The sequence below is a fragment of the Schistocerca nitens genome, chromosome 3 (assembly GCF_023898315.1).
Source record: "Schistocerca nitens isolate TAMUIC-IGC-003100 chromosome 3, iqSchNite1.1, whole genome shotgun sequence".
Classification (NCBI taxonomy): domain Eukaryota; kingdom Metazoa; phylum Arthropoda; class Insecta; order Orthoptera; family Acrididae; genus Schistocerca; species Schistocerca nitens.
The window spans coordinates 251,353,686-251,374,307 of record NC_064616.1 but is presented as its reverse complement, the minus strand read 5'-3'; the positions used below and the strand labels follow the sequence as shown (position 1 = coordinate 251,374,307).

The 20,622-nt window shown below is 46.2% G+C and overlaps 1 protein-coding gene across 1 annotated transcript in view; it reads right to left on the bottom strand.

Annotated features, from left to right (window-relative positions):
• The window catches only part of LOC126249563 (glycine receptor subunit alpha-4-like), a 303,930-nt gene that overhangs the window by 222,083 nt on the left and 61,225 nt on the right, over nucleotides 1–20,622 (bottom strand). The window contains exon 2 of the mRNA XM_049951226.1: nucleotides 9,743–9,892. Coding sequence (XP_049807183.1) covers nucleotides 9,743–9,892 — 150 coding nt within the window. The remainder of the gene's footprint in view (nucleotides 1–9,742; nucleotides 9,893–20,622) is intronic.

Below are 20,622 nucleotides of genomic sequence, written 5' to 3'. Positions count from 1 at the left end.
AATGGCCCATGAGTCTAGCTGGAACTGCCATTCCGCGTTCAAAGTCTGTTAATTCCCGTCGTGCGGCCATAGTCAAGTCGGAAACCTTTTCACACGAATCACCTGAATATTAACAGCTCCGACAATACACCGCCCATTTATACCTTGTGTACGCGATACTACCACCATCTGTATTGTACATATCACTATCCTATGACTTTTTCACCTCAGTGCAATTCCACGTGATTATGGACGTTTAAACTCTCGATACGTGTTTTGGTAATAAATAAACAATGACTTGTATCAGTACACTTGTTGGAAGAAGGGGCACACAGCAGTAAGGCGCAATTCCATTAGTTTTTATTATTCTTGCAAATCTTGATTTCAGCTATAAGTAGCCAAATTCAGTGCATTTGCGTTACAATTCAACAGACTTGCGGCAGTTCACGTCGCCAAATATTCTTACAGGTGTACAGGCAGAAGGACACTGAGGCGTCTCGTTGTCCCTCTGCCTGTACTCCTGTAAGAACGTATAGTGACATAAACTGCCACAAATCTGTTGAATTGTAACGCAAATCCACTGAATATGGCTATTTATAACCGAAATATAGATTTACAAGAATAATAAAAATTAATGGGACTACGGCTGACTACTATGTGCTTCTGCTTCGAGTCTACGGTCGCTATGCACAACGGTTCCTGATGGAATCAAAGTTGGTTAATACACATATTGCTTAATACGACATAAATTAAGTGCCAATTGCATCTTTCTTACAAACGAGATGCAGGATTTGGCTTTACTGCAATTTTGTAGTACCCCGTCGTAGCGTAACATGGTCTTACATTTTTCTAACGAAATATACCAGTTTCAGCCAGCCGGTGTGGCCGAGCCGTTCTAGGCGCTACAGTTTGGAACCGCACGACCGCTACGGTCGCAGGTTCGAATCCTGCCTCGGGCATGGATGTGTGTGACGTCCTTAGGTTAGTTAGGTTTAAGTAGTTCTAAGTTCTAGGGGACTGATGACCTCAGAAGTTAAGTCCCGTAGTGCTCAGAGCCATTTGAGCCATACCAGTTTTATAAGCATGACAGCTGTCACTATCGTGTAGTTAATCATAGAAATCAGGAACCTCGGACAGAAATGGTTCAAATGGCTCCGAGCCCTATGGGACTTAACATCTGAGGTCATTAGTCCCCTAGAACTTAGAACTACTTAAACCTAACTAACCTAAGGACATCACACACATCCATGCCCGAGGCAGGATTCGAACCGGCGACCGTAGCTGTCGCGCGGTTCCAAACTGAAGCGCCTAGAACCCCTCGGCCACGGCGGCCTCCCCAGTACTGCATCTTAAGAACTGCTCAATCTTGGCAGGAAGAAAAGCAGGTTAGAGTTTCAAGGCTCGTAGGCGTGGAGGATAGTAGAGACCGAGCACTAACTTGAATGGGCATGAGAATCCGATTGGTCGGGCATAGGGGCTATGTCGTGGTCTGCGCCGACTCGCCGAATGCCAGTGATAACGTGGAAGAAAAAAGGGAGGCGAAACCGAAAGAGCGAACTGATACATATGAACATACAGTACAAACGCTTTCCGTGAGTCCTTCCGAGTACAATTTCATTTCTGGAACTGTTCGGCTGGGTTGCCCGGGTGGAGTCGCTGAAGACGACTGTTTCCTTAAACGACTGGTCTCTGTTGGTCATGACGAGGTTTTCAGTGACACATCTGTACAAGGTCTGCTGTGAGCACGTGATTGATAGCTTCCAATCGTGTGAACGCTTAAACCCGTAGTCTTCTATGCTTGGGAACGCTGTGCAAAGGCGTTCAAGCAGGGAGCCCCCACACCGCAAAGGAGAAGTAACAACATTCAGCTCCAACCCAACAAAACGCCGTATGGGTGAAAATTGTTAATATTATTTATACAAAAAAAGCAAAGGAATTCTCGCTCGTAGCTACACCCGAAGGGAGACGAGCGCACTTCGGATAGTTTTGTGATTCTCACGGAAATCCGTCGGGTGGGACTGTCAGCTTGTCCCCACACATGGGAATGTGGAGAAATGAGACGTTAACTTCTATTCACATACAGTTTTCGTGGCGTCAGTCATGCACTATGTGATCAAAAGTATCCAGACACCCCAAAAAACATACGTTTCTCAAATTAGGTGCATTGGGCTGCCACCTACTGCCAGGTACTCCATATCGGCGACCTCAGTGGTCATTAGACATCGTGAGAGAGCACAATGGGGCGCTCCGCGGAACTCACGGACTTCGAAAGTGGTCAGGTAATTGGGTGACACTTGTGTCATATGTCTGTAAGCGAGATTTCCACACACCTAAAAATCCATAGGTCCACTGTTTCAGATGTGATAGTGTAGTGGAAACGTGAAGGGACACGTAGAGCACAAAAGCGTAGCCGGCCGCGGTGGTCTAGCGGTTCTAGGCGCTCAGTCCGGAACCGCGTGACTGCTACGGTCGCAGGTTCGAATCCTGCCTCGGGCATGGATGTGTGTGATGTCCTTAGGTTAGTTAGGTTTAAGTAGTTCTAAGTTCTAGGGGACTAATGACCACAGATGTTAAGTCCCATAGTACTCAGAGCCATTTGAACCATTTGAACAAAAGCGTACAGGCCGACCTCGTCTGTTGACTGACAGAGACCGCCGACAGTTAAAGAGGGTCGTAATGTCCAATAGGCAGACATCTATCCAGACCATCACACAGCAATCTCAAACTGCATCAGGATCCACTGCAAGTAACATGACAGGCGGGAGGTGAGAAAACTTGGATTTCCCTGTCGAGCGGCTGCTCAAAAGCAGCACATCACGCCGATAAATGCCAAACGATGCCACGCTTGGCGTAAGGATCGTAAGCATTGGACGATTGAACAATGGAAAAACGTTGTGTGGAGTGACAAATCACGGTACACAATGTGGCGATCCGATGGCAGGGTGTCGGTATTGCGAATGCCCGGTGAACGTCATCTGCTAGCGTGTGAAGTGAAAACAGTAAAATTCGGAATCGGTTGTGTTATGGTGTGATCATGTTTTTCATGGAGGGACCTTGCACCCCTTGTTGTTTTGCGTGGCACTATGACAGCACAGGTCTACATTGATGTTTTAAACACCTTCTTGTTTCCCACTGTTGAAGAGCAATTCGGGGATGGCGATTGCATCTTTCAACATGATCCAGCGCCTGTTCATAATTCACAGCCTGTGGCGGAGTGGTTACACGACAGTAACATCCCTGCAATGGATTGGCCTGCACAGAGTCTTGGCCTGAATCATACAGAACACCTTTGGGATGTTTTGGAACTCCGACTTCGTGCCAGGCCTCACCGACCGACGTCGCTACCTCTCCTCAGTGCAGCACTCCGCGAAGAATGGGCTGCCATTCCCCAAGAAATCTTCCAGCGCCTGACTGAACGTTTGCCTGCGAGAGTGGAAGCTGTCATCAAGGCTAAGGATGGACCAACACCGTAGTGAATTCCAGCATTACCGATGGAGGGTGCCACGAACTTGTAAGTCATTTTCAGCTAGGTGACAGAATATTTTTGATCACGTATTGTAGCTCCACCAAATCTGTGACGGTCGATTTGCGACCAGTTATACACAGGGTGTTTCCGTAAGACTGTGCAAAAATGTAACAGGACATAGAGAATGCTCCACTGAACAATTTGACTTGGAGAATATGTGGTCGGGGAAGGCATCTTGAGGAGATGTGGAAGTAAACGTGTCTACCGCTTTGTCTAGCATTACCGTTTTCCAACTTATTTACAACTAACATGAGTACAAGTTTGCATGCACTGTGCTGTTTATTTACATTTACATCCTTTATTTCGTGCAAGGAAACAAGGAGGACGAGCCTGATTACTAGGAAGTCATGGTGCAGAAGACCAACTGAATGGCCACTTGTACTTGAGGTTCGTGCAAAGAGTTCTCCCTGAGTTGTTGGAGAACGTACCCTTCGCTGTGCGGGAGAGGATGTAGATACAACATGACGGTTCACCGCCTCACTTCAGTGTGAATGTCCGCAACCATCTCAATGCTGTATTTCCTGGTCGATGGAATGGAAGGGGAGGTCCTATCTCATGGCCTGCGAGGTCACCTGACCTGAATCCTCTTCATTATTTCGAACGGGAGTAGATGTAGTCACTTGTGTATGAGACCCCAGTGCATACGGAGATGGAGTTAGTTGCCAAAATTGTAGCTGCCTGTGATGTGACTGCAAACACACCAGGGATCTTTGTCAGGGTACGTCAGAATCTTGTTCGCCGATGACATGCTTGCATTGAGATTGATGGCCGTCAGTTTCAGCACATTTTGTAAGATATAGTACAAATGGTCCGTTCATACACTGAGGGTATTTGCAATTAACTGTTAACTAATGTAAATAAAAAAGTGCATAGTAATGTGTTTTTATTCTGATTATCTCATTAAGCTGGCTTCTCCGACCCAGGTTCCCTATCTCAAATTCTTCAGTGGAGCTTTCTCTACGTCCTGTTAAAAGTTCGCACGGAGACATGCTGTATAGTGTCGTTGTAATAAAACTTTCGCTACTTGAGAGAGCCCCCATGAAAAACGAGTGAACGTAGGTCAATGAAACATTGCAAAAAGATTTGTAAGGACATGCGGAAGAGAAATAATCAACAAACCATTGAAAGAAACACATTTTAATTTCCACATGAAAGGGGTAAATGTCTACCGTGCTTACGTTCCAGGTTACAAACGTTGCGCAATTTGACGACTATTTGCATCCACGACAGCCTGGAATCGCACTAGAGGTACCATTTCACAATTGTTTGCAGCACTTTTCGAACGGTGGACCATGGGATGTTCAACTTTCGCGACAGAGCTCGTGGACTGCTTCAGGATAGCAATAGCGTTCAGCATTCTCAGCAATGGAAACAGTAACTTCTTCAAAGCTTTTTGGCTAAATTAACCGTCGTGCTCTGCCAGGAGCAATTCCGAAATTGCTAGTTAATTCGAACTTCTGACTCATGTTCCTCAATCTCGGCGCTGAAAGAGGGCCTGTGCGTATTCATTTGTTGCGTCGAAACTCGCGAAGAGTAGCAGCACTATTGCTGTTGTTTTGATAAAACAGCTTTACAAGTAATGCGCTGTTCATCTTACCTAGACCCATGCTGACTGTCTGCAACCGTAATGCACACTGATGTATGTGTTTCAACCCTACGTCGCCGTACCAGTACCGGCGCCTAAAGCCGTCGGCACACGGACCGTGCTGTCGAACGTTAACGTTGAGCGTGCCAAGTTCAACGTGCTGCTGAACGCTCAGGAACGATGCGACTTGTGCATACGGTACGTGGGCCCCAACGTGGTATACGCGATCGCACCGCACTCCAGTGGCACTTGAGAGATGCTTGTAGTTCGTAAATCACACTGTTTACTCAACGGGCGCGCGTAAAATTCCCACGTTAGCTCTATTAAAACGCACATTTCCTCCATTGTCCACGAAAAGGAAAGTACCATGTCCAATCAATAAGGACACAGGTTTATAAAAGTTCCATTACAAACAGTGCGGTACAAATTTGGAATACTTCTCCGCATAAGATAAACATTATTTCATCATTCCCACATTTTAGTAAAACCCCAAGGTCAGTCATACTTGATCAGTGTTCCTACCCAGTAGCAGAATCTTTGCAACGTGTGAATTACGAAGTGAAACAGAAAAAAAAACAAAATATCTTTATACAAGTAGCGCAAGCTGTCCTGTAGATTAAGCCAATCGAACAAATTCACCCCTCAAAAAAAGGTGAACTTATATTTACATAACATCAAATATTATAGTACATACTTACATTAAACTAATAATGAAGTATCAGAACCCAATAAAAACGCGAATGTTAGGAAAAAAATTTGGAAGTGGCAAGACACGAACCACCGCCCCTTGAAATTATTCATGGGCAGTGACGCTAGTCACTACGCTACAACAAGAACATTTTTCAGTTTCCTAATCATAGTGTCTTAGCTCATGCAGAAAACCTTAATCGTAGATATGTTACTAATTGAAGTTTAATTATAACAAATTGTACCAAGAACATTGCGTTTTGGGTAGATCTTCAGTGTGTCGCTGGCTTCAAATAGCCTACTCTCATTATACGCAAGTTACAATAATAATTTTGCCACGAATATGATGTTTCTCATTATTTTATTGGAACGAATCACACAGTTAACAACGGGTTTTTTTAGTGATTCTCAATTTGCTGGTGCTCAGAAACGGCATATATACACTCCTGTAAATTGAAATAAGAACACCGTGAATTCATTGTCCCAGGAAGGGGAAACTTTATTGACACATTCCTGGGGTCAGATACATCACATGATCACACTGACAGAACCACAGGCACATAGACACAGGCAACAGAGCATGCACAATGTCGGCACTAGTACAGTGTATATCCACCTTTCGCAGCAATGCAGGCTGCTATTCTCCCATGGAGACGATCGTAGAGATGCTGGATGTAGTCCTGTGGAACGGCTTGCCATGCCATTTCCACCTGGCGCCTCAGTTGGACCAGCGTTCGTGCTGGACGTGCAGACCGCGTGAGACGACGCTTCATCCAGTGCTCAATGGGGGACAGATCCGGAGATCTTGCTGGCCAGGGTAGTTGACTTACACCTTCTAGAGCACGTTGGGTGGCACGGGATACATGCGGACGTGCATTGTCCTGTTGGAACAGCAAGTTCCCTTGCCGGTCTAGGAATGGTAGAACGATGGGTTCGATGACGGTTTGGATGTACCGTGCACTATTCAGTGTCCCCTCGACGATCACCAGTGGTGTACGGCCAGTGTAGGAGATCGCTCCCCACACCATGATGCCGGGTGTTGGCCCTGTGTGCCTCGGTCGTATGCAGTCCTGATTGTGGCGCTCACCTGCACGGCGCCAAACACGCATCCGACCATCATTGGCACCAAGGCAGAAGCGACTCTCATCGCTGAAGACGACACGTCTCCATTCGTCCCTCCATTCACGCCTGCCGCGACACCACTGGAGGCGGGCTGCACGATGTTGGGGCGTGAGCGGAAGACGGCCTAACGGTGTGCGGGACCGTAGCCCAGCTTCATGGAGACGGTTGCGAATGGTCCTCGCCGATACCCCAGGAGCAACAGTGTCCCTAATTTGCTGGGAAGTGGCGGTGCGGTCCCCTACGGCACTGCGTAGGATCCTACGGTTTTGGCGTGCATCCGTGCGTCGCTGCGGTCCGGTCCCAGGTCGACGGGCACGTGCACCTTCCGCCGACCACTGGCGACAACATCGATGTACTGTGGAGACCTCACGCCCCACGTGTTGAGCAATTCGGCGGTACGTCCACCCGGCCTCCCGCATGCCCACTATACGCCCTCGCTCAAAGTCCGTCAACTGCACATACGGTTCACGTCCACGCTGTCGCGGCATGCTACCAGTGTTAAAGACTGCGATGGAGCTCCGTATGCCACGGCAAACTGGCTCACACTGACGGCGGCGGTGCACAAATGCTGCGCAGCTAGCGCCATTCGACGGCCAACACCGCGGTTCCTGGTGTGTCCGCTGCGCCGTGCGTGTGATCATTGCTTGTACAGCCCTCTCGCAGTGTCCGGAGCAAGTATGGTGGGTCTGACACACCGGTGTCAATGTGTTCTTTTTTCCATTTCCAGGAGTGTACATATAGGCTTGAAATGAATGCCAATATGGCGCCTCACAACTCTGTACTGAAGGGAGACGGCGTGCGTCTGACGTAGGTGCCGTTGTGCCATCTCACTGGTCAACGCTCAGACGCACGCTCAGAATATCTGACATGCCAGATACTGCTCTGCACGTTCGGAAAGACTCCCGAACGGGCTATTCCACGCTATGACGTCAGAAACTCGGCACGCTCAACGCTCAACGTTCGGATGCACGGTCCGTGTGCCGACGGCTTAACGGTGAGTCATGAAACTATTAACAAAGCAAATGCTCCAGCGCGCAGTCTGAATATTATTCCTATAAAGGTTGGTACCAATACGCTAAGTAGTATCCGGTCTACACCGGTTCAAGTAGTGAAAGGTTGATTATAACCATCCTGTAGATGTTTGGACAACATGGTTGTGGAGTAACAGCGCTTGATATAAGATTAACTTATAGCTGGTCGATTGCTGGTGGCGTCACGTCCACCAAGGTGTGGCAGGAGACTGTTCGCCCTGAGGATGGCTCCTGAGATGGGCTGAATCCGGTCGACACTAAATAAGTAAATAAACGCGTTTAAGACTGTTTTCCTAATACATCCTGTAGATGTTTGCATTTTCGCGTCTCGCGTCTCCGCAGTTACCACTGGTAGCCTAATACCCTTCGTAGGACTTCAATGTTCTGCACAATCCTAGTTCTTGCATAGTTGCTTATGCTCAAAGACAAAAAATACGTAGCTATTGAACATCAGTGTTTGGTTTTTGGTATTTGACTTTTTCTGGGCTTCTCGTCAATTAGCCGAGTCCAGTACAGGCGTAACTACCATAAGACACAAAGCCATACCAATTTTTAGCATTAACCTTACAGCAGACAAGTGTTACCTCTCGCGATGCACAGAGCTTCCGGTCACAACAATTGCAGCCATATTAGGGAGAAGCTACCCTTCGGCTATCGTAATTTAGATTTACCTCGCTTTCCTTCAGTTGCTTCAGGTGAATGGACAGGTAGTTTCTCCAAAAAGGGTTCAGTCGATTCCCTTCTCCTTTCCTTTAGAAGTGAACATGGTCTCCATCTCTAACCAAAGCATTGTCCACAACATGTTTGCTCGAAGCATGTGGTCGGTTTATAGGAAACGAGCTGGCATCATCTGAAGTGATTTAGGAAAGTCATAGATCTGGATGTGTGAACGGTCATTGAATAAGTACCGGGTGATCAAAAAGTCAGTATAAATTTGAAAACTGAATAAATCACGGAATAATGTAGATAGAGAGGTACAAATTGACACACATGCTTGGAATGACATGGAGTTTTATTAGAACCAAAAAAATACAAACGTTCAAAAAATGTCCGACAGATGGCGCTTCATCTGATCAGAATAGCAATAATTAGCATAAGAAAGTAAGACAAAACGAAGATGATGGCCTTTACAGGAAATGCTCAATATGTTCACCATCATTCGTCAACAATAGCTGTAGTCGAGTAATAATGTTGTGAACAACACTGTAAAGCATGTCCGGAGTTATGGTGAGGCATTGGCGTCGGATGCTGTCTTTCAGCATCCCTAGAGATATCGGTCGATCACGATACACTTGCGACTTCAGGTAACCCCAAAGCCAACAATCGCACGGATTGAGGTCTGGGGACCTGGGAGGCCAAGCATGACTAAAAGTGACGGCTGAGCACACGATCATCACCAAACGACGCGCGCAAGAGATCTTTCACGCGTCTAGCAATATGGGGTGGAGCGCCATCCTGCATAAACATCGTACGTTCCAGCAGGTGTTTTAGCAGCCAGGCTGGGGATGATGCGCTTCTGTAACATATCGGCATACCTCTTATCCCAACGGTAGCAGTTTTGCTGTCCAGCGCCATCTGTGTTTTGTGAACTTTGTTTTTTTGTTTTTGTTCTAATGAAACCCCACGTCATTCCAAGCATGTGTGCCAATTTTTACCTCTCTATCTACATTATTCCGTGGTTTATTAAGTTTTCAAATTTATACTGACTTTTTGATCACCCGGAACTTACTGCCCTCGTACAAGGTCCTAACTACCGCGATCCCTACCTCGAGAGCTCCGGAACAAGGCAAGCTGCAATCGTTGTGGACTCACCTGGTGTGCTGTTGCGGCGGCGGCGGTGGCGGCATGTGGGTGTGCGGTCTGCGGAATGCGAAGTCGCGGTAAGTGGGGGCGCGGCCCTGGCGCGGGTAGCCGCGCGGACGACCTGCCGCCACCAGCCTCTGGCTGCGCCACTGCTGGAACCTGCAACACGACGGACTGTACTCTCCACACAGTGTATACGCACTCCTCCAACTATTTAGCGGCAAGTTGTTTTGAACGAATGAACGGTTTCACGGTGGTATATACACTACTGGCCATTAAAATTGCTACACCACGAAGATGACGTGCTACAGACGGGAAATTTAACCGACAGGAAGAAGATGCTGTGATATGCAAATGCTTAGCTTTTCAGAGCATTCACACAAGGTTGGCGCCGGTGGCGACACCTACAACGTGCTGACATGAGGAAAGTTTCCAACCAATTTCTCATACACAAACAGCAGTTGACCGGCGTTGCCTGGTGAAACGTTGTTGTGATGCCTCGTGTAAGGAGGAGAAATGAGTACTATCACGTTTCCGACTTTGATAAAGGTCGGATTGCAGCCTATCGCGATTGCGGTTTATCGTATCGCGACATTGCTGCTCGCGTTGGTCGAGATCCAATGACTGTTAGCATAGTATGGAATCGGTGGGTTCAGGAGGGTAATACGGAACGCCGTGCTGTATCCCAAAGGCCTCGTATCACTAGCAGTCGACATGACAGGCATCTTATCCGCGTGGCTATAACGGATCGTGCAGCCACGTCTCGATCCCTGAGTCAACAGATGGGGACGTTTGCAAGACAACAACCATCTGCACGAACAGTTCGACGACGTTTGCAGCAGCATGGACTATCAGCTCGCAGACCATGGCTGCGGCTACCTTTGACGCTGCATCACAGGCAGGAGCGCTTGCGATGGTGTACTCAACGACGAACCTGGGTGCACGAATGGCAAAACGTCATTTTTCGGATGAATCTAGGTTCTGTTTACAGCATTATGATGGTCGCATCCGTGTTTGGCGACATCGCGGTGAACGCACATTGGAAGCGTGTATTCGTCACCGCCATAATTTCGTATCACCCGGCGCGATGGTATGGGGTGCTATTGGTTACACGTCTCGGTCACCTCTTGTTCTCATTGACGGCACTTTGAACAGTGGACGTTACATTTCAGATGTGTTACGACCCGTGGCTCTACCCTTCATTCGATCCCTGCGAAACCTTACATTTCAGCAGGATAATGCACGACCACATGTTGCAGGTCCTGTACAGGCCTTCTGGATACACAAAATATTCGACTGCTGCCCTGGCCAGCACATTCTCCAGATCTCTCACCAATTGAAAACGTCTGGTCAATGGTGGCCGAGAAACTGGCTCGTCACAATACGCCAGTCACTATTCTTGATGAACTGTGGTTTCGTGTTGAAGCTGCATGGGCAGCTTTACCTCTACACGCCATCCAAGCTCTGTTTGACTCAATGCCCAGGCGTATCAAGGCCGTTATTACGGCCGGAGGTGGTTGTTCTGGGTACTGATTTCTCAGGATCTATGCACCCAAATTGTGTGAAAATGTAATCACATGTCAGTTCTAGTATAATATATTTGTCCAATGAATACCCGTTTATCATCTGCATTTCTCCTTGGTGTAGCAATTTTAATGGCCAGTAGTGTACTAATAAAATTTGATCGACCTTGCAGTCAGTTCAAGTGGTAAACGTCCACGAGCTTCCGACCGTGAGCCCCTCGGCCTTTGTCAGCTGGCAACTGTGGTGTGATTTCTGCTGCCGTACTCATATAGCCGCGCTGAGACGTTACAAGGAGCCAGGTCGCAGGGCGTACGTCACAGCACGTGACACTTCAGGTCTTACTAGTGCCGATAACCGTCTCTGGCGTGGAAAGAGTAATTATTTCAGACGAGTTTAATAATTCTTACTTGGCGTTTAAATGCATGCAGGCTCTCATTAGCACACGACAAAGTTGGGACTTTTAGTGGCTACCTATTGACTGACAGTACCGTCAGTAGAGAAGGCGCCCTGCAGCTTAGCTCAGATTGGGATCCAACCGACAGAAGGTTGAAGTGAGCGCGGCGGGCGCACAATTAAAATATTACCATATAGGGTGTCTCAAATGTTTTGGGTTCAAAATGGTTCAAATGGCTCTAAGCACTATGGGACTTATCGTCTGAGGTCATCAGTCCCCATGACTTAGAACTACTTAAACCTAACTAACCTAAGAACAACACACACATCCATGCGCGAGGCAGGATTCGAACCTGCGACCGTAGCAGCAGCGCGGTTCCGGACTGAAGCGCCTAGAACCGCTCGGCCACAGCGGCCGGCTTTTGTGTCAGATTGAAACAAGTGATAATGTGTTCACGGCCGAGTACATTGAGATAGGGAACCAATGGTTGGAAAAGCACACTTATTTTGTTGTGGATATACATAGCATACAAAACATAACAACAATGTAGCTCATGGTAGACGTACAGAGTGACGAAGGCTAGTCTCAATAATGGAAACGGCGCATGAAGTTCTGCCGCACTCAAGCAAAGATCCCTGGTGTCTGTTGTACCAGGAGATAGGCAGCTTGGACCCGAGCAAGCAGGTCTTTATCCGTTTCTATAGGGGTTTCGTACACCAGAGAAAAATTCGAGAAATGTTAGATCCGGCGATCGCGCTGGCCTTGGGACCGGACTTCCTCTTCCAATCCAACGATGAAGGTACGTGCTCTTCTCGTGGAGATTTAGATCGAAGTGGGGTGGTACACCGTCCTGTTGAAACCACATCCTTTCACAGACGACAAGGGGTATAGTCTCCACGAACTGTGGCAATACGTCTCACAAGAATACCAGGTAACGTGGACCAGTCAAACAGGGAGGCAGCAAATAATGTGGTCAGGGTTGTGTGCTGTTTATCAGGTGCTGCCCGTTCCAATGTACAGCAGACACCCGGGATCTTTGCGAGAGTGCGGCAGAACTGCATGGTCCATTGCAGTACATGCATTGAGAGTGTCGGTCGTTGCTTTGAACAATTACTATGAGCTACGTTGTTGTTATGTGGTTTATTCTGTTATGTCCATAATACAATAAATATGTATTTCCGACCACTGGTTCCCTGCCTCACTATAATCGGTTCTGGGTGCATTATAATCTGTTTGAATTCGACACAGAAGTTTTGAGACACCCTGTATATGACGCAGGAGTGGGCCCCCGTAACATCACAGGCGGTGGGGCGGCTATATAAGGACGGTAGCAGCAATCCCATGAGTCACCACATGACAATGATTGCGGAGCTCCTTGTCGACAGCTCATGCACCTTTAATCACCAAACACAGCCGGAAGTGCGAGAAAATTTTATCAGTCTGTTTGAGCGTTTACTATTTAACATCATTTATCGAGGGCGTTAGGACTGTAAGTGCAGATATTTCTATTGATGGCTGAGGACAGTATACTGGATAACGTTACACCAGTGTTTACTTCCGTTACAGCTCAGAAATTATAGCTGTTACAAGTGGTATGTTTTTTGGTTGCTTAGTACCTCCAAATACATATGGCGCAAGCAAGTCATTATTATTTTCCCCTGGGCGGGAGGTCAGATATTGAAGTGAGGACGTGTGGATGCAAAACGGATGCTCTCGGCTAACAGGCGTAAACCACTTCGTGGTGTTATTCCAACTGTGCAGAAAACATCAGGTAGTTAATTACGTGATGTGTTTGTGTTAAACTATTAGTCGCACAGAAGAATCAACGCACAGAAGTTTTACATATTAAGGTGTCAATTATCACAATATGTGTACCTATACCTCTGCCACCCTGTACAGCGAGAGGGAAGACTGCTGGACGCCCAGAAAAAGTTAAACATATTAAGGTATCAGTTATCACAGTATGTATACCTATGCTCGTGACGTCCTGTATAGCCAGGGGGAGAGGTTATTATTGCGTAGCCTGAGGCTTCACCTTTGGCTGCTCGATGTATGCAGCCACGTTATAAGCCATCTGAAGGTTTAGGGCCACGTCGTTACATGAAGACGCCTGAGTTATCAATGTTGCCCAACAAGTTGACAGGCAAGACTCTGTGATGTCGTGAGGTGGCACTAGTTCTGACAGTCGAAAGGATCTCGTCTCTGTCTGTGATGACATAACCATGGTGGAGTATCGAAAATATACTGTAAAACAGTCTGGTGATTACTACATTTGATGTTGGTCCTGAACGCCCTTTACTGCACGAGGATGCCCCACTGCATCTATTGGGCATCACCAGTGACGTCGTGTTAATACTGATTCCTGGTCGTCCTGTTGCATCACATAATTCCAAAAAACTCAGCCAGGCTCATACTGAAGAATGGGAACAGGTATCACAAAGTGACTTCCTAAGCCTCTGTGGGGCACGATACATTGGAGTCACGGGGAGGGGGGGGGGGGGGGGGAGGATAATGATCTTCATTTTGTTTCTATACTGTTCGGACATTTCGATTTCTATTGAGAAAGTGAACAAAGTTTCAATGACACTTTGGTGTGAAATTTATCAGTAGAAAATAAAGGCATATTTAGTTACACATGAAATTGTCAGTCACTGCTTTATGTAGCATTACATGCTGTCAAAAACGTATTTTGCAAATTATTTTCAACAATGTAGCATCTAAATAACTATCTATTACGATGGAGGTCGTGCCTCGAAGATAGCTAGCGAAAAAAGGATGGGAGGGGAAAAGAAAAAACAGAGTGGCTAGCTGCTACAATTCTGCTGGATAGCTTACATGTCTTACTGATAATGCTTACTTTTATGGGTAGTTTCTGTTGCATACTGGACTAAGATAGTTCTGAGCTGGGATATCCGCGCCAATTCAGGCGAACGTTACATCTTGTTTCCAAAAAATAGAACTTCCAGTCCTGCATTTTGAAGTTATGTTCCTGTTGTAGCATGCTGTACACAGGAGTTGACGAACTGCAAGTGACCCATGGGGTCAGGAACCATTCTATCCGCAGTGTTTCGCACAGCTGAGAAAGGGTGTATAGCGGTGGATTCACTTAGTAAAGCCGTCAATCGATCTGGTATCATAGACATTCAACTGGTTTGATATTCGAGGAACGTGGGCGTCAGGAAGTACTTTGGAGAATTAATCCTTCATTACTACCAGTGAACGAGATGCCTTATCAATCTTAAAGGTTTTATCCTGCTCGGGATAAACTGTTATACCATACGAGTGCACGTGATATCAGAGAGTAGATTCGTAACCCAATCGCTGAAGAGAAACTATAAAGCTGGTCCCATGACATAGTGTTCTCCCAGAAGTAGTTTCATAATGTAGAATATTTTTCCTGCATTTTTCGCCGGACAAGCTAACATCGACTGACCACGAGTCTGAATAACACTTTTTCGACTGCCTGTTGGCCTTCTGCGCCATCGACGGCACGTGCAGAGTTGTAATTTTCATGTTGTTTATTCTGAATGGTGTCATTAGTTCTCTTAAGATACATTTTCTTCACCACCAAGGGTCGTAAATAATGTGTAGCCTTTTCCATTTAAGAAACCGTCGAATCCCCCCCCCCCCCTCGCCACATTCGGCATAAAAGCTTTTAGCCCTCCTATTCACAGCACGTATAAATCGAGTCCTCTTCTCATCATGGTAGTGAAATACACGTGTAAAAACATTCTTCCTGTCCTTTATACACGAACTACGCCAATACACTTCAGTAACGCAATGTGAATTTCGCATTTAAAGGGTGATTCCAAAAATGTGATTGAACACTCTAGATTAAGGTGACAGAAGTCATGAGATAACTCCTAACATCGTGTCGGACCGCCTTTGGTCCAACATAACGCAGCGATTCGATGTGGCATGGGCTCAAGAAGCCGTTGGAAGTCCCCTGCAGAAATACTGAATCACGCTGCCTCTGTAGCCGCCCATAACTCCGAAAGTGTTACCAGTGCAGGATGTTGTGAACGAACTGAACTCTCGATTATGTCCCATAATGTTCGATGGGATTCATGTAGGGCGATCTGGTTGGCCAAATCATTCACTCGTATTGTCCAGAATATTCTCCAAACCAATCGCTAACAACTGTGGCCCGGTGACAAGATATCGTTGTTTGGGAATATGAAGTCAATGAATGGCTGTAAATGGTCTCAAAGTAGCTGAACATAACCATTTCCAGTCAATGATCGGTCCAGTTGGACCAGAGGACCCAGTCCATTCTATGTTGACAGAGCACACGCCATTATGAAGCCTCCACCAGCCTGCACAGTGCCTTGTTGACAACTTGGGTTCATGGCTTCGTGGGGCCTGTGTCACACTCGAGCCCTACCATCAGCCCTTACCAACTGAAATCGGCACTCATCTGACCAGGAGAGGCCGTGCAGGCGATGTTGTGCTGTTATCAAAGGCACTCGCGTCGTTAGTCTGTCGCCTAGCCCATTAACGACCTATTTCGCCACACTGTCTAATGTGATTCATCGTATGTTCTACATTGATTTATGCGGTTATTTCACACAGTGCTGCTTGTCTGTTATCGCTGACTACTCTACGCAAACGCGGCAGATCTCAGTTGTTAAATAAAGGCCATCGGCTACAGTGTTGTCTGTGGTGAGAGGAAATGTCCTGAAATTTGGTATTCTCGGCAAACTCTTGACACTGTGGAGCTATGAATATTGAATTCCCTAACGATTTCCGAAGTGGAATGTACATGCCTTGCTCCAACTATCATTCTGCGTTCAAAGTCTGTTAATTTCCACCGTGTAGTCATAATTATGTCGTAAACCTTTTCACATGAATTACAGCTCCGCCAATGCACTGCCCTTTTATACCTTGTGCACGCGATAGTACCGCCATCTGTATATGTGTAAAAGGCTATCCCACGATTTTGTCACCTTAGTGTATAGTTATAATGTTGAATCAAGTCTGAAATCTCATTTTTTTGTTATTTTTTCATGTAACTGTTATATAAGCTTGGGAAAACCAATGTTACGATATGTTTTTAGGAGTAACTATTCCTCTCTATAACCACGAATATATAAGGTGAGTTTAAGATATCTGTCCTTAGGAAGGATCACCACCAATAGTGGCACATGTCCTCAGCCCATGTGATTCTGTGGCAAGGGTTTGAAATTGCAGTAATGAAGCCGGCCGGAGTGGCCGTGCGGTTCTAGGCGCTACAGTCTGGAGCCGAGCGACCGCTACGGTCGCAGGTTCGAATCCTGCCTCGGGCATGGATGTGTGTGATGTCCTTAGGATAATTAGGTTTAATTAGTTCTAAGTTCTAGGCGACTGATGACCTCAGAAGTTAAGTCGCATAGGGCTCAGAGCCATTTGAACCATTTCTTTGTAGTAATGAAAACTGTTTCATGTTACTTTATACCACCAGTCTTAGCGGAACGGTGTTATCGCAATTATCCATTACGAAAGCAATGCATTATTGATGGATTGTGCATTGTAACAGTAAGTCAATCAACGTGGCGACTAGTGTGGTACTATGGAGTCTCAGAAGGTCACTTGAACATATCCTGCACTGGGGAATACTCAGTGCTGATTGGCGTCCAGTGTCTGTGACGGGAATAGTGGAGTGACAAATTTAAAGTATATAAATTTTAATTTTAATAATCCACAGCCTCAGTTGCACCGTTTGCCTAGAATTTACCTAAGTTTCAGTCAGGATAACCCAACCTTCTTCAGAATAACAGTAACTACCGTTTGTCCATAGTGGACTTCGTCAAGCTAAAACTACAAATCCATAAATTATCGTCAGAGTGTAAAACTTATCTGGAACTGCCTCGGCCCCACTTGGCGACCGCGAAACGCTGTACTGGCAGCAGTGTCAGGATCAGGCAGTTGGCCCGTCAGTACACGGTAAGCCAGACGACGTGAGGAACATTCTCCATGTCAATTGTTACTACCCTAATCACTTAGAGCATGTGCAGGGCTTACTAGCGACGGACTACCCACATCGGGGGCAGTTTTGTCGCTGGTTTCTTCACCAGGCAACCACGATTCCGCGATTTGTGTTATCCATCCTATTCACAGATGAGGTTACTTTTAAGCGGAGTGATATCTTCAACTTTCATAACAGTCATCTGTGGGATAGTATACAGAACCCCCATGATATGGTGACAGCGAATCATCAGCATCGGTGCAACCGGAATGTGTGGGCCAGCATAATTGGCAAACGTATTTTGAGACCAGTCTTCCTTCCACGTCGTCTAACAGGCCGGAACTATCGTCATATTCTTGCGGGTAGCATTGCCTCCCCTGCTGGAAGAAATGCCATTGATGATTCGAACGGTTATGTAACTGCTACATGATGGTGCTCCAGCGCACTTCGCCATTAACGTCCGGACACATATCTGTCGTTCTTCCCTGGTCGATGGATCGGATGAAGGGTCCAGTTGCATGGCCTGCTCGTTCATCGGATCTCAACCTGTGCGATTTCTGGTTATGGGACCATCTCAAAAGTATCGTGTATTCGGAGCCCATTCCAGATGTGGAGACACTGGAGCAACGTATTCATGCTGCCTTTGACACTGTTCAGATGCAGCTTGACCGATGTGAACGTGTGAGACAGAACATCGATGCAGAGCGTACACACATGGAAACCATTTTTAACACGTACTGTTAGGTTGGGTTGTTTTGGGGAAGGAGACCAAACAGCGAGGTCATCGGTCTCATCGGATTAGGGAAGGATGGGGAAGGAAGTCGGCCATGCCCTTTCAAAGGAACCATCCCGGCATTTGCCTGGAGCGATTTAGGGAAATCACGGAAAACCTAAATCAGGATGGCCGGACACGGGATTGAACCGTTGTCCTCCCGAATGCGAGTCCAGTGTCTAACAACACGTACTATAACTGTAGCAGCGTGATGATGTGCGTATTAGCCCACAGTCTCTGTAACAATGTGTGATTGAATAAATGGTCTCTAGCATGCATACCATGCATTTCCAGACGTAAGTTCATTAGACCTTTCTTGTTCCAAATCCTCTCATCGATCAATCCCCAGAATTTGTACACGGTGGAAAAAATCACCCTGTATATTGCAGGGAACACAACAGAACATAACATCTAAGAGATCATTGATAAATGGCATAACATGATAAACGCCTCTTAAAATGGAAATCGTGAATTGGTGGCAGAAAAAGCTACGTATTTTATAAACAAAACCACTATTAAAGTGGTTGAATACAAGTAATTATTACAGGTGAAGTATACAACCGCTATCTCACTTCCGAAAAATGGATATGTACTGAAATACTCGTAGTAACATTTTAATATTGTAAAGTGATTTACTACCTGATTAAACCTATCTTCAAAATATTCAGTATCAATGAATTATATCGTCACGAAATCTCCTGACTGCATACCAAATGATATTAATTATGTGACACATAGCAATGCTACGTTTAGAAGCAAACCGAAATCTGGTACGAAATCGAAGTGCCTGTGTAATTAAGAAATACGGTGACATATACTTTCGGACATGCATGCAGGCACGGCAGCGACTGCAGCCGTTAAAAAATACAGGAACTGTATTCGCATTTGCGTATATGTACCATCTTCGGCTGCATATAAGAATAACGACAGTGAAAATTTGTGCCGGGCCGGGACCTTTTTTTTAAAAAAAAAATCCCACTTTGTTCGTTTTCGTTCGTTGTATCTGCTCGGGGCGGACGTCGCAAGACACCCGTTTCAGTTCGTCATTGACCCATTACCTCAGTTTTTTTGTTACAAAGGGGAGCTAACCCTCTGACCGAACACACTGAGTTACCGTGCCAGCAGACTCTCTAACCTAACCTAACCTAACCTAACCACCGGACGAGGTTGGGCAGTGGTTAGCACATTGGACTCGCATTTGGTTCAGACCCATTTCCGGCCATTCTGATTCAGGTTTTCCGTGATTTCCCTAAATCCCTCTAGGCAAATGACGGAATGATTCCTTTGAAAGCACAAAGCCGATATCTTTCCCTATCCTTGACACAATCCGAGCTCCTGCTCCATCCCAAATGACGTCGATGTCGACGGAACGTTAACCCAGTCTTCCTTTTTAGGACTCTAATACTCTAAACCTTTAACCGCTTCAGCTATCCGTGCACGAATCACAACCCGATTCAAATTTCATATGTCGTCGTCGTGTTACAGTCTGCTCTCGTACGTTACGTATATTCCCGGCTGGGAAGGACAAATTTATTGAGAGCGAAGGGCCTGTTATTGGCTAATAAATACGCAATCGCAGTGCCTGTGTGGTTACGAAGTACGATGCAATATTCCTTCGGACATGCAGGCATACATTCGTAGTTATTTGGCACTACCAGCTCCTCGAGTCTCAATAAAAATGTCCTTCCTGGACGGGAATATACGTAACGTACGAGTGCACGTACTGGCACAAGAAAGACGACATATGAAAGTTTTGGTAGGGCCGTGATTCGTGCGTGGATAGCCGAAGCGGTTAAGGGACAGCTCGCATAAAGCAGGAAATTCAGATTGGAGTCCCGGTCCGCCATAAATTTTCAGTGTCGTGTATACGGCTCAGGGCGGTTGATATTAGCAACTGCGAATTCATTTCCTGTATAAACAGAAATCCGCTCGTCTCGACAAAATCTATTGCACGAACGAACTTTTGAGTGAAACATTTTGTACGTATGGAGCAGATGAAGCTGTGTTTATTTTGTTGTTAAGCATAAGTTTAACATACTGTTCTACAAGCATTTAAATTTGTGTACAAATATCTGCAGCAAACTGCAAACATCTCACCGATATCTCTTGGACATGGTGGTTCAAATGGTTCCAATGGCTCTGAGCACTATGGGACTTAACATCTATGGTCATCAGTCCCCTAGAACTTAGAACTACTTAAACCTAACTAACCTAAGGACAGCACACAACACCCAGCCATCACGAGGCAGAGAAAA